We start from the raw sequence: 14,220 nt of genomic DNA, 5'->3' as shown, positions 1-14,220 counted from the left end.
GATGGGGGGAAAGAGGGAGAGAGAAGGGAAGTGAACCGGTAGAGTCTATCTATACTTACATACACAAAGCACTGCGGTTTTCTACGGAATGTCACCTTGGCTACGTCCCAAACGGCACTCTATTTCCTATATAGTGCACTACTTTTGACCAGAAATATATGGACTATATAGGGAATAGGATACCATTTGGGACAAAGCCTTGCTATGACTGACTGGCTGCCGTGGCAACATCTATAAGCCCAGCCAGAGGGGAAATGTACAAGCTAGGATAGAGCCCATAGCTGTCTGGTAACTAATCACCAGCAACAGGGTGTCTGTATTCCTGAACTGATGCACAGAACACCATTAAGTCTTAAGATCTCTGCTACATGTGTAGATTCACTGATAGAAGATGGAGGAAGACTGAGTGATGTTATTCTTTTTATTACAGGAAATGAATGGTTAATGATTGTGGTGGTTAGGTTGTGGTGGTTAGGCAATGACTTGCATTTACATGTTTGCTTATTACGCAATTATTTGATTATTGTAATTATGTTCAAGGCTTGTTATAGAATGTAATATGTAATACACCTGTTAGGGTATATATGACCATATTCCCAATATATTGATTATAAATATAATGCTGTATTGACTTGTGAATGGCCATTGGAGTGTTTCATTTATATTATTTCAAGTAATGAATTATTAATAACAGAACCTATAAATACTCGCTAGTCACTGTTATTCTCATCATGTAAGAATACTTTGAAATATTACCACTGCATCAAAGTGACTTGTAGATGGCACTTGAGAATGTTTGATTGATATTACTCATAATTGCTAATAGTCCATTTATGATGTTTATCACGTAACCATACTGTGAAATATCATCTTGTTCCTGACATCCCAGTGAAAGGAAGCGCTTGTGCTATTTCTTACATCGACAGCATGTTCCAACTGAGGTGCCAACCTACTCAAATTCCTCTAGAGGCATTCTTTTCTTCCAAGCTGTTATATAATTTGTTATCCGCGCCGTGGTGGGGTGCATTCTGGGACGGATCCCAGTCGGTCACGTAAAAGCCGTTACTGTTCCAGAGCTAGTGACCCTTGACGATTGTATACAAAAAATCTAATCATGATGTAACAGGGGGTAAAAAATCTACACCTACTTATACACATACAGCCTATATACTGTACAGTATATACACCACATACATACATATATATGCATTTACAGTATATAGGGTGTATGTGAATAAGTAGGTATAGATATATAGGACTTTACTAGACATATTCGTTTTTATCAAGAGACATACCTTGTACAGCATAGAATCTATGGTGTTACATAACCTGACCTGAGACCAATGAGTTTACAGTAATAACTCATGATTATAGGGCTCTGTGGACATTCTCATTCTGTAGATGTATTTCTTTTCAAAGAGACACACCTTTATATTATAACTGATGCAGTGATATATAAACGTTGACAAATTAGTTTATTCTCTCATGAGATGGATTATGTGGATATTTCCATAACAGCCTAAACCTACTGTAAAATATATATTATGTCACTTTGTAAGATGTGTGAATTACATGTAGTAGCCCTATCCTGCAGTCAAATGACCTAGTGGCCTCATGGGTGGAATGTTACTCATATTGTTCAAAATTCATAAACATTATTTTTTAAAGCAGACGAAAATCCGGTGTTTCTATGTCAAATGGTTTTGTTATATTTCAGTCTTCTTTGATGTATATAAAGTGTAATATTGGGATGCAAACTCAAAATGTAATACACTTCAACTGTATTTCTGACATGGTACAGACGTCTTCTTGTTTTTTAGCCCATAACCATGTGTGTGAGGTATATACTTTCGTTTCAAGAAAAGAAACACTATGTGTGACCCTGATTTAACCCACTGCTGTAAAAGGTTCATCTATTTAGAGATGAGCTTTATACTATTTCCAAATGAGTTTATGTGGATATTTCCATAACAGGAAGCCTGGGCCTATAGTGTACTCTATTATAACTGTGTTAGGCATATTAGTTTATCAAGAGACAGATGATGCACTGTAGCCACGCTATTATATAAACTGAACCCAAAAGTTTTCTGCAAAATGTTGAGGAGCAAAAGCCTCTCACCCATTATGTGATTACTGACTAGAGTGTGAGAGTGTGTAGTAGCTTAGTGTGTGTTTATGTGTTGTACTCAGGACTCTGCCGCCCGGCGGCTTGTGTGTGTGTCCGTTGGTGGAGTTTAGAGTTTATGACATGAGTAAGTAGGTCACCACGGTTACGTCATGGATGTTAGATTCCGGTGCCCTAACTGGCATGGCCGTTGGGACTCAGTGTGTGTGCGTGTGTGTGCGTGCGTGTATTTCTGGCCGTTGGGACACAGTGTGCTTGTGCGTGCGTGTGTTTGTGTATTTCTGGCCGTTGGGACACAGTGTGCTTGTGCGTGCGTGTGTGTATTTCTGGCCGTTGGGACATAGTGTGTGTGTGTGTGTGTGCGTGCGTACGTGTGTGTATTTCTGGCCGTTGGGACACAGTGTGCTTGTGTGTGTGTGTATGTGTGTATTTCTGGCCGTTGGGACACAGTGTGTGTGTTTGTGTGTCACACTGATGCTCTTCACATTACTATTAATCCTCTTTGCCAGGAAAGATGGGAGGGAGGAAGGAGAGGAAAGAAGGAGAGGAGATGGGGAACACTAGAATACTGAAGCTATTTGTGTTTGTATCTGTGTAGATTTTGATGGCCTCGTTTTAAAAGTTTTGTTCGGTACAGTACTGGACGAAGGGAGGAATGGACAGAGGAGAAGAGGGGAGGAACACTAAAATACTGAAGATATTTATGTTGCAGATTTGTAGCTGTGTTTATAGGAGTACAGGACAGAGTCGAAATGATCAGTGTGTTCTGTGTTAAGATGTGTCCTGTAATAAATCATATTTTGGGGAGTTTTCTACATGTATATGTTTTATATGTCATATAATATATGTCTACTTTTGAACTGCATAAGTCATCTGCCAACTTGATTGAAATATTTCCCCCCCCCCTCAATTTCACTGGTGTTCCATTTATGACCATTTTATCATGTGTTTGTGTGAATGATGTTCACCATTAGAGCAGAAAGAGCGCAACAAAAGTTAAAAAATCACATGAAACAATACTTTTAATTTATGTCTTTTTCAACATCCTTTTATTTTTCAATGTTTTCAATCTTTCAACAATCAGAATGAGTTGTTGTCATAACCATTGCATTACCCATTTCTGGACAATCAATTTCCTTAACCATCCGGCAAACCACAAACGTTGAACAATATCACAGAGTACAAATGTCAAGGGATAGGGACATGGGTAAAATACATACGTTACAGTATCACAATCAGGAAGATACAAGGGGACGGAAAAACACACAATAACCCCCCAAAAGAACTGAATAAAATAGAAAATAATAATAAAATAATAATAATAACAGTATCCAAGAGAGATAGAGAACTTTACATTTATACAGAACGGCCAGTAGGCAGGCACGTGGATGTGAGACGTTTAACTAGTACAGCCTGTATGATCCACAACTGATAAAGCAACTCAATGTAAAGGCCAAGATTGGGGATTGGTTCTTTTGACCTATGAAAAGTAGAGGCACCTTTGAGTGAGAAGAGAGTAGTTTCCCCATTTGCTTCTCAAGTGCAATTACTACTTGATTCCTATGATCAGTAAGTCTAATGAATTGAGAATTTGTTGAGCTCTGGATTGCAATGTGCTTTTGTATTCATGGTTTTACCATTCAAAAGGTGTAGTGTGTAGTCTTGTGATATGTTCCTGACTGGCCTTAACAGGGGCTTTCTGTGTGTGTGTGTAAGAGGTCAGTAAAAGGTCAATTGAAGGTAGGTTGCTCCAGGCATTTGCTAGTGACATGGAATCGAAAAGAAAAGAGTTTCTTAAAGCGGTGGTTCATACAGACATTTTTTAAGAAAACAACTTGAGGCATTTCATTGACATTGAGAACAGACTGTACAAAAACTTTCTCACAAGGAAAAACGGATAGCTTTTCTTTTTCCACTTCCACTTCTCCTTGTTATTTTTTGTTGTTTTTAATTTTTTCTTTGTAAAATATATTTAAATATATGTACATTTTATATATCACAGTTATGTACAATCCAAGTGCTTGAAAAATGATCGGGTGTCCTATTCTGCATAGAGCAGGGATAGGTGTTTAGGGAGTAACGGAAACTGGTACAGCTGTGTTGTTGGTGGGGAGGAAGAATGGAACTCATTGTCAGGGGGGTTGGACGTGTTTCTTTGGTCATGGGAATGTTCCCAGAATGCCTTACCACCCACAAAGCAATTGGCCACTTGAGAGTTCAAACCAGAGCCTGAAAACAGCCTTCCATTTTAACGTTCATTCTAACCTTCCATTGTGATGTGATGTTTGTCTTTTCCCGAAGGAAACAAAATGTGAGTTCCATCCATTCCATTCCCCTCATTCTTTTCACTCCACCACATTTACTGAACCAATAAGTGATCTATTATTATCATTGTTCATGGATTGGATAAATGGATGGAGTGGGGAAAGGGTCCATATAAAAACATGGTGACACAGTGAACCAAGTCTTTTGAATCTGTCTGTGGTGATTGTGAACATCACTTTGACTGTCCTTGTTATTATTATCATCATCGAAGAGGAGTGTCTGTTGGCATAGTGGTAGGTGAAAAGGAGCGAGACACCTGATGATGAAGCAAAACTGAGGTTGGTTGTTGGTCGCAGTATCTCAAAGAGTCTTTGGTGCTCCCTTATTCACACCTCTTATTCTTCCTCCCTGCGCTGGATCCCTTTTTGCATTCCTTCCACACCTCCTCTCTTTCTCTTGCTTCCCTCTGCTAGCAGAACTCTGACTCGTTCTCTGCCTCTTTGTTTTCCCCATTGCTATGGCCGCCATGTTGGTGGTTGCTAGGCAGGGCCAGGTAGGGATGCTGGGGATGAGAGGGGGAGGGGGATGTGGAGGAGGCGGGGCTTCTGTTTGGCGCCTCCCCCTGATTGGACAGCGCTCTGTATTTCAGACGGAGCTTGTGGGGCAGGTAGGTGGCCTGATCGTCTCCACTCTGACTCTGTGGCACCGACGTCTGTGATGTCGCCCTCTGGTTGTAGCTTCCGACCTCGGAAGAGGAAGATGACGGTGACTCGTCATCGCTAGTGGAACCACCTTCTTTGTCTGAGCTCCTTTGATCGCCATCACTAGACGAAGTGTCTTTCCCAGAGTGGGACTCTGTGTAGTAGCCCTCTCCGGCCCTGGGGCCGCCCTCGTAAGTGAGAACTGGGGGCTCCTCCTCATCCAGGGTACTGAGATAGGCGTTGTTGATGTGGTGCTGGTTGGAGGAGTGGCTTGACTTGTTGCCTTCTTCTCTACTGTGGTGGAGGAGCTCTGGGGCGAATCCTTCCTTGTGGCCGCCATCTTGGGTCTGATAAGAGCTGTACTGGCTTCTCTGTGTCTCCTGATGTCTTTGCTGCTCCTCGCGGGCTCGGTACCTTTGGACCTCCTCTGTGATGGTCTCTGTGTTCTCGGACTGTCTGCTTTGTTGGACCTGGGACTGTTGTTGTTCCATGTCCTCTGCTTGCCTCTGGTTCTGGCTCTCCATATAGGAGGAGCTGGGGGAGCGGTACATCTGGATCACACTCCTCTGGGCTGGGGCTGCTACCTGCTGGGGTGCTGGGCTGGCAGACTCCTGGCGGTTGTTGTTCTGGTGGTTGTGGTGGAAGTCCATGGCACAGTCGGCCTCTTGGGACCTGTGTTGGTGGCCACCGTTGAAGGAGATCCCAGTGGGGAGACCAGCATCCATGTCAGTGTCGTTGGACTCCATCTTGATCTCATAGCCCATGGGCTCGGGACTGGAGGAGTCGTCAGACATGCACCCGTCGGAGAGGGATCCTCTTGGGGAGTATTTTGGGAGTGGGGTGTGGCGTTCCCCTCTGGTGGACTGTTCTGCTTCGGACGAGTCGGAGTTCAGCAGAGTGTTACCACAGGCACTGGAGTACCCGCTACTGGAGAAGTAGGGGTTACCAGCACTGGACTGTCCGTTTCCGCTGTTGGAGAGCTGCTGGCTCTTCTCCATGTAGGAAGCAGTGCTGATGAGGCCGAAGCGAAGCTTCAGCTGCAGGAGTTCCGTCTTCAGGCGACTGTTCTCATCATTCAGCGCCATCACACGGTTCTCCAGCACCATGTCGTTCATCCTCCTCTTCTCTCTGGAACGCTTGGCCGCCTCGTTGTTCTTGCGCCGCTTCTCCCAGTAGGAAGCGTCCTTCTTTTCGTCGGAGATGAACTCTCGCTTGCGACGGCTGGACATGCTGTTCTTTGAGCCGCCTTTGGTCTGGCGGCGCGGGACGTCATCGTCGCCGGGTCTGGGAGACAGTGGCGGGAGGCTCTCGCTGTAGTTAGAGTATGTGTCTATGTCCAGGTCGTTGTTGTTGTTGGGCGATGCAAAGTGAAGATTCAGGCTTTCCATTGTTGAGTCCTTTTGACCAGATTGGTGATCTGGCATTAAGGCCAAATGGGGGTAAGGGAGAGGACGAAAGTTCGTTGGAGAGAGAACTTATTTGTATTAACTTTCTCTTTAAGTCGCAGGATCTGCGAAAAACTCGGGGTGAGGTATTTGTGCTTCTCTAAGGCTGAACCTCATTTGTTAAATTACGTGACAAAGTTTTGTGAAATTTGAGTTTCAAAGTAGGTTCTTCTGTAATCCTTGAAGTCTCTAGGATGCAGGAGTGAAGTAGGTCAGTTGGTCTACTGGAAGACTTTTTCTTGTAGGCTGGGATCGCTCACGAGGAAACGCACTATAGAAAGAGAGAGAATAAGAGAGAGAACATTCATTAGTTACCATAAATACTATGCCTTCCCACTGTGACATACATTAGGCATTCAATGTATTTCAATGTTACTGTACAATGGTGATGATCGAGACAGAACATACAGTCCTAGAAACTCATGATGTGATTAGTTCAGGGTAGTCTTAAGTTCACATGACTTCATAACTGCGAATCTGACACGTGATCCAAACTGCAATGGATCTGCCATCACTCATACACTGGCATGTCACCATTTGCTTGTGCCCAGAAAGTATACGAGCTACTATGACATAATCATAACATTATGTAAGAAATGTTTAATCTTGGATTTGAATCTGAACATTCCTTTTGATCACCTTTCACAATCCCTCATACTCAAAAGGACTTTACTTTGCTAAACGTAACCCTTATTGGAGTTCTGTGGAGGAGAAGGTGGGGTATTGAGGTGGGCCGGCCTGGGTGTATACAGAGAGGGAGGGTGAGTAGGACAGCGGCACGACCGGTACCCTTTCCACTCCACTCACAGGAATATAGGTCAACACTGCTCAGAGGCTGCTAGGTGGCAGGTAGCCTAGTGGTTAGAGCATTGAAAGGTTGTTGGATCGAATCCCCGAGCGGACAAGGTAAAAATCTGTCGTTCTGCCCCTGAACAAGGCAGTTAACCCACTGTTCCCCGGTAGACCGTCATTGCAAGTAAGAATTTGTTCTTAACTGACTTGCCTGGTTAAATCAAATTAAAAAATAGGCGGGTGGCGCGGGTAAGGGAGGTTCTGAGCTGCAGTGTCTAAAGCTCTCTCTGTACAGTGTTGTGTAACAGCGCTGCATCAGACAGTCACATAAGAGGGCCAGTCTGACCTAGTGCCAGGGCTGCAGTTACTGAGCGACGGGCATTCAGGGAGGGAGAAAGGGAAGGAGCACAAACCGTCTATGTTTCGACCTCTAATAATGTCCCTCTATAACCTTTATCAGTTGCCAGGTGGGATATTTGTAAATGTAGCTATACGGTCACATTGGTCTCTTATGGCACAATTGTTTACAATAATCTATCAAAGAGGTCAACTCAGAGAATCATTAACTTGTGACTTATTGCTTAGTCTGTCTATGTGGGCTGAAGTCCTGAAGCTGACATATGACTTGTTATTCAACTGGCTGTGATTCCCCAACGGCACCAGAGGAGAGAGCCAAGGTCTCTGTTCCTTTATAAAATGCCAGCTAGAGAGCCTGCCAGGTATTACACAACCACGATTAGTTAGTATGTATCGAGTGCATTCTGTGCCCCTACTGACGGGAAACATTGCTCAACGTCCCCTTTTCTCACAAGTCACCAACATCGGTCGGTGGTGTTGCTGCATTCGCAGTTCAGTTGACTCATCTAGATGTTACATAACGTAAATGCGCTAATTCTAGATCTGTTGCGCTGAGACATTAATTATGCATCACTTAACAGGGCACTCTGTGTCCTATCTAGATTTTCTATTTCTCCACCAGAAAAACAGATCTGTGAGGATTCAACTTAATAATCTATCTAGGTCATTACTGTGTTACAATTACTAGTTCATTATTTTTTCTGAAGCAACTCCCTGAGCCAACAAGACTGCATCAGTCAAAACATTGACAGAGTCCGTTGCCGTTTGTGATTCTGATAACAGATCAAACAGAACGCTGAGGTAATCATGATGGCCTGTTCTGATTGGTTGCTGTCTTATTCATTCAAATTTTAGTCAAACAGGAAAACCTGTAGATCAGTAACAGAAGCTTTTGGTCAGATATTGTTTTCTTATCTCTTTTTCTATAGATTCAATATTGTTTCTAATGTTAGGTATTTAATCGGTTAATTTCTGGTCTTTGCTACCACTATATCTAACAATAGCTCAAGTAAGACTAAATAAGGTCTGGTTTTATTTTTGGGATCAGATCTAAAGCCGTCTCTACTCCGTCTGTCACTGACACATTAACTGAACTCAGTACAAGTAGAGTACTTTCTAGCCACTTCATTTGGCTATAGAGCTTGTCTGGGTTACACAACCTGACCTAGTCTCAACCTCTCATAACAACCTGACCTAGTCTCAACCTCGTCATAACAACCTGACCTGGTATCAACCTCATAACAACCTGACCTGGTATCAATCACATCATAACAACTTGACCTAGTATAAACCTCATCATAACAACCTGACCTAGTCTCAACCTCATAACAATATAGATCTAGTCTCAACCTCATCATAACAACTTGACCTAGCTTCAACCTCATCATAACAATCTAGAGTATGACCATTTTATTACATAATAATACTAGTTTACAGTATATCTTTATCACGGTGGCAGCTCCTTTCCTCCTTTCCTCATTTGCATAATATTTTTAGTGGTTACACCTTCCAGGACACTTTTCTCTGTCTTTTTTCCACAGTGGGAGACAGCCAGATAGGAATTCCCTCCTATTTTGCTCTGCTGTCTTTCTTCCCCCTAAAGAATCACCACAGCCACCAGATGAGCCATCTCTTTCTCTGTCTCGGTTTTGGTTTTCGCCCAGACACAATAATAGTATGTTTTAGAAACAAAGTAGCGAGGGAAAACAGAAAACTAGAATGTCAGGATCGTCACAATGTTTCCACTCATCGATCAAAAGAAGGGAGAGAGAGAGAGCGCGCCATTGCGTGTCCCACTGACCTAAAAACGGAGCGCTGCGCATTTTCATCTACCTCATTGATATGGTACTGGTGCTTCATTGTTGTGTATTTTATTCCTTTTTTTATTTTTTATTACTCTGCATCGTTGGGAAATGGCTCATAAGTAAGCATTTCATGGTAAAGTTCTATCCGGAGCATGTGATAAATAAATGTGATTTGATTTAAACAGAGCTTGCTCTCTGCCTTTGACTGCGTGCCATAAAATAGGTAAATAGAGCTGGAGAGGGAGGAAAATGGAGAGGGGGGAGGGATTACAGTGCGCTCTAAAAATAGAGTGATAGAGAAGGGGTATTGGGGAGGAAGGCTGGCGAGAAGGGCTTGGATGAATTCAATTGGTGGACACGACATTAAAGGAATTTTACAGACACTGCGGTACGATGTAAAAAAACATTTAAAAAAAACTTGAATAGCCTACGTCAGCAGCGCAAAATCGGATGATAAAACCCCTGGTGACTGATTCGCAACACGAATTCCTGGATACTCTATTTGACACCGGGAGGGGTCTCTATGCTACTCTATCTATATGCAGACGATAAACAGCATGCATTTGAGACTTTAAAAAAAATATATATATATTGACGTCAGAAGGCACACACCCATGTTCCATGTCAAAATCCGACATAACATATTTCATAGAGCTGTGAGCGACCGGGCTGATGTGCTCATGTTCTGAATGTCATTGTGAGATGTTTACAAAGCAGAGCTTGCTTAATGCTGAAATATTAGCCACACCTACAGGTCACACACTGGAGGTCAGAGTGAGCACATGTTAGAGGTTGAATTCTCTCTGTAATATTGGAGTAAATACTGGATGCTATAGCCAAATTATCATTCCAAAGGGATAATACAAAGGAAAAAGCATTGAAGATTTTCAAAAGACAGAATCTCCCTTGCTTCCCACACAATTATCAAGCCCTAGGAATGACTCACTCACAGCTAGGATTTCACCACCAGCGAGTTTAGCTGGGGGGAGATGTTAAAGACGGATGGGAAATGTTAGCACAGCCAAAGCCGTTCTCAGGCGTTTCACCACCACCTTTGACCCCCCAAAGGCAAGACTGAGTAATGCAAAGCATCCCCTTTCCCTTCCATCTCCAAGACATGATGAGCCACCCACATAAATGGACATGTGGTGGAGAGGCCGGTCAGGGCGCCTCCATTTTAGGTTCTGGCGTTGTCTTCTAAGAAAAGGCACCTAGAATCTAGGGAGACATTCTAGGTCAACTCTGAGTTCTATATAAGCATGTCGTCCTCTCTGTCACATGGGCTTGGGGACTAGGCTACCCCCCCCCCCCTTCTTTTCCATCTGCAACTAGGGAAATGCACTTTATTTATGTTCAATGTTCCTTATCAATGCTCTTATCAATGTCCATTTGTGATGTACTTATCATCCTTTGAATAGGCCAATACGTTACAACAGACCAATATAGATGGCACCAAACCTGTGCCAAACATCTCTAATCCCTCTACAACTTCCTACCCATAAAGATCTGTAATACTGTAACATGGACTTCTGCTCTCCATTCACTTGCAATAAAATGAGGGTGTTTGCGAGGTGTAAGTCCAAGCATCCTTCAAGGTTATAGCCTAGGTTAAAGTACCCTAAAAGTGACTTCACTATCGGGCAGCCAAAGTGTTCAGCTGCTTCAGATTCCACAGAGGCTAAATCTAAGAGTGGCAGGAGTCTACTAAGTACCACGAACCCCCAAAACGTTTTGCCTTCTAGTGTTTTTATATATGGCCAGCTTGTACCAGGCAGGTACACACTGAATCAGAATTCGGTCAAAGAGGCTGTGTGGCAAAGTCAAAGAAAAGCCCTCCTGATTATGTTTCATGTCACGGTGAACCGAGTTGTAGACCAAAATGTAGCTCTAAGTCTTTCCACACATCCTGCTTTCCCCCAGTCTGAGTTAGACTGGTTTGACCAATATTCAAATTGGGAAAGAAAGGCTGTTCTGTAAACAGACCAACTGGCAGCAGCCTAAAACGCTCAGTGACTGCTGCTCTGCCGACTGAGGGGTTTCCCTCTATTGCATCATGTCCTGGAGTTGGACAACTCAACACACACAAGCCCTGTTTCTGGTTATTTTAATTACGCAAAAGAGCTAGTCCCATTAAGGTCCCATGGGAACAAGCAACTTTATACAGACTGGCGCAAAATACCGGAATTAAACCACCTGATATAATTGGTGTAATTACACCTAAATAGGACTTGAGTGTTTTGTTTTAGTACAGGTTTTGCAAGAAATATATAAATAGCAAATATAGTTGTACTGACTGGGAGATGACTGTAATGCATTCTGCTTAGGCGATGGGAAATCATGTACAGGCTAGTGTTAAACATTAAACATATGGCCGGCGAAAACCTCAGGGCACAAGTCTTGATTGGCAACACCTGCTTTTACTTTGCAACAGGTCAATTAAATACAAAGACCTCTAGATTTAAAAAAGAAGAAGAAATACATGTGATATTCCTAATTGTTAAATATCAAGGCACATGCTTACAGATCTTTGTCTATGAATTAATTCTGCAAACTTTCCCCCAGCCCTCATGAAAGACCATGAATCTATTCATTCTCCTCCTCTCATTCTACTGCGTAGCTTACTAGTGCATAGCTATTATGTCATATGCCATACCACCCCTCAGCCCCCCCCAAAAAAATCTCTATGTACTGCTTATAGATGTGTAATAACATGATTATAACTATCCTTTATGCCAAAATTCCATGACATCTAGTTTTGACCAAATATTTATCACAGAAAATGACTAATGGCATAGAATGGATGCAAATGCAAGACTTATAGCTAGTAATCACTCTTGTTCCAAGTTCCAGAGAAAAGCTACACGTGACGGCCGAACATCCTCGCCAGGCACATGGAACGTCCGAGGGTCGGACTTCCAACACGACAAAAGGAGGTCACCGATAGGAACGAAATCAATAATGACGAACTTGCCTGCACCAGTAGACAATTTATTGCGCTGAAATAAAGAAGAATGTTCTATTCGTTTTCAGTATACTTTGCCTATAATTAACCTACCTCTATATTATTAGACTTATCAAGTCTATTAATGACAACTTCATAAATAGAATATAGGTCACACACCTGCTATTTAGATTTAGCAACATGTCAATAAACCAAATATTTAAATAAATATGAAACAAATATTTTTAAGTAAAGAAAGAAAAAACACGTTTTAAACTACAATAACTCCAGACAATGCTCTTCACAGCACGAGGCCACCCCCAAAAACGGTTTGATATTCCAATCTATTGCACAGTGGATTTACTACCCATCCATTGAACAAATACCATGAGGGAAAAAACGCCCGACCTGACATTGAGCGCATTGAGCAATGTGAATCGGCTTCTCTTTACAACAGCATCCACCACTTTACAATACAATGCCTTGATTAAAACTGAGAATGTGCTAAGCTTGAGGAATATACAGTATGAATGAATAATTGGGAAAGGGAACTGGTTTAAAATAAACCACAATGACTACAAATAAGTCAAAGTCACACATACAGTGGCTGTCTACCGGTAGGGGCGAGTCGCCCGCATGTGAACAATACCCATACCTAAAAGCATAATGAGAATCTTAATCCGCAACAGTGTTGCACTTTTAAACAAATATCAAATTCTAAATAATTCGTTATCCAGCATTCAAACCAATCGAACATTTCCGCACAGAACTAAGCACATCAATAGGACTCCAACGTACCTTTAACGAACAACTGACGTGTCTCCAGCAAGAAATGCACAATGCCGGACACAAAGCAATCGCCTTCCGCAGTTGAAGTTGGCTCGTATCCTCTATTTCTTTCAACAGAAATGGTCAAATAGCTAGATGTTTCATTTGTCTGAGAGAATTTTAAAAAAGCTTTCGGGAGCAGCTCTTGCTCCTCTTACTTGCTCTGAGGTCAGTCTGTCTGGTTGTAGCTTACTAGAAGCAGTGTCTCCCCCTTTTGCATTGAGTCCCGACTGTTATGTTGGGCGCTTGCTCCAGTTTCTCTCCCTCTCCCCTCTAGAATGTGTGTTAGTGGGTCAGTGGTTGCGTAACAGCCCATAGGCTGCCTCGTCACGTCTTTTTTGTTGGCGCGCGCGCTCCCTGTTTGCCCCCTCGGTACTGATCCCTATTGCTTCGACCTGATGCAACACAATTTGGCAGGACCGGGCCACCGGACGGACCAGTAGTATCCGAATTGACTAGCGCCAGACAGAATCAGAATGAGATTTCGGTCAAAGATTTGGTTAGGTTGCTCAAAGGGCGAGGTGAAGACAAATAGCCTAAAGCTTGTTTAGCCTACCTGTGCGTGTGTATGTACACGTTTTATTATACTTTTAAGTACCAGAAGTCCTCACAAGAATAGTAAACCAACAAAAAAAATCAGAGAAGTGAGGCCATTTTGCTTTACTTGCAAAAATTGATTTTAGGTTTAGGGTTATAGTTAGAATTAGGTTTAGGGTTGGGGTTAGGGGTTAGGATTAAGTTTAGGATTTAGATTTAGATTTAGGGTTTGGGATTACTTTTAGGGTTATCGGTTAGGGAAAATAGGATTTTTAATGGAAATCAATTGTTTGTCCCCAAAAAGTCCTCACAAGGTGTGTGTGTGTTTGTGTGCAAGATACAAGGTTCTATACAAGAAATGCCATACCATATGTGATTGAAGTGTATCATTGCGTTGGTTGTGTGTTATTATAGGTGTGTATGC

The 14,220-nt window shown here is 42.5% G+C and overlaps 1 protein-coding gene across 1 annotated transcript; it reads right to left on the bottom strand.

The window, feature by feature from the left end:
- Positions 1 to 3,150: 3,150 nt before the first annotated feature.
- On the bottom strand, positions 3,151 to 13,520 carry nfil3-5 (nuclear factor, interleukin 3 regulated, member 5). The gene is made up of 2 exons (XM_038979307.1): positions 13,230 to 13,520; positions 3,151 to 6,807 (listed from the first exon to the last, which is right to left on the bottom strand). Exon 2 carries the CDS (start codon positions 6,513 to 6,515, stop codon positions 4,860 to 4,862), a length of 1,656 nt encoding a protein of 551 aa, XP_038835235.1. The 5' UTR covers positions 6,516 to 6,807; positions 13,230 to 13,520; the 3' UTR covers positions 3,151 to 4,859.
- Positions 13,521 to 14,220: the final 700 nt, after the last annotated feature.

Source organism: Salvelinus namaycush, chromosome 39 (genome assembly GCF_016432855.1).
Source record: "Salvelinus namaycush isolate Seneca chromosome 39, SaNama_1.0, whole genome shotgun sequence".
In the NCBI taxonomy this organism is placed as follows: domain Eukaryota; kingdom Metazoa; phylum Chordata; class Actinopteri; order Salmoniformes; family Salmonidae; genus Salvelinus; species Salvelinus namaycush.
This window is presented reverse-complemented; position numbering and strand designations above follow the sequence as displayed.

Coding starts and splice junctions, on each gene's coding strand:
- nfil3-5 (XM_038979307.1), bottom strand. CDS start 6,515: ATGCCAGATCACCAATCTGGTCAAAAGGACTCAACAATGGAAAGCCTG.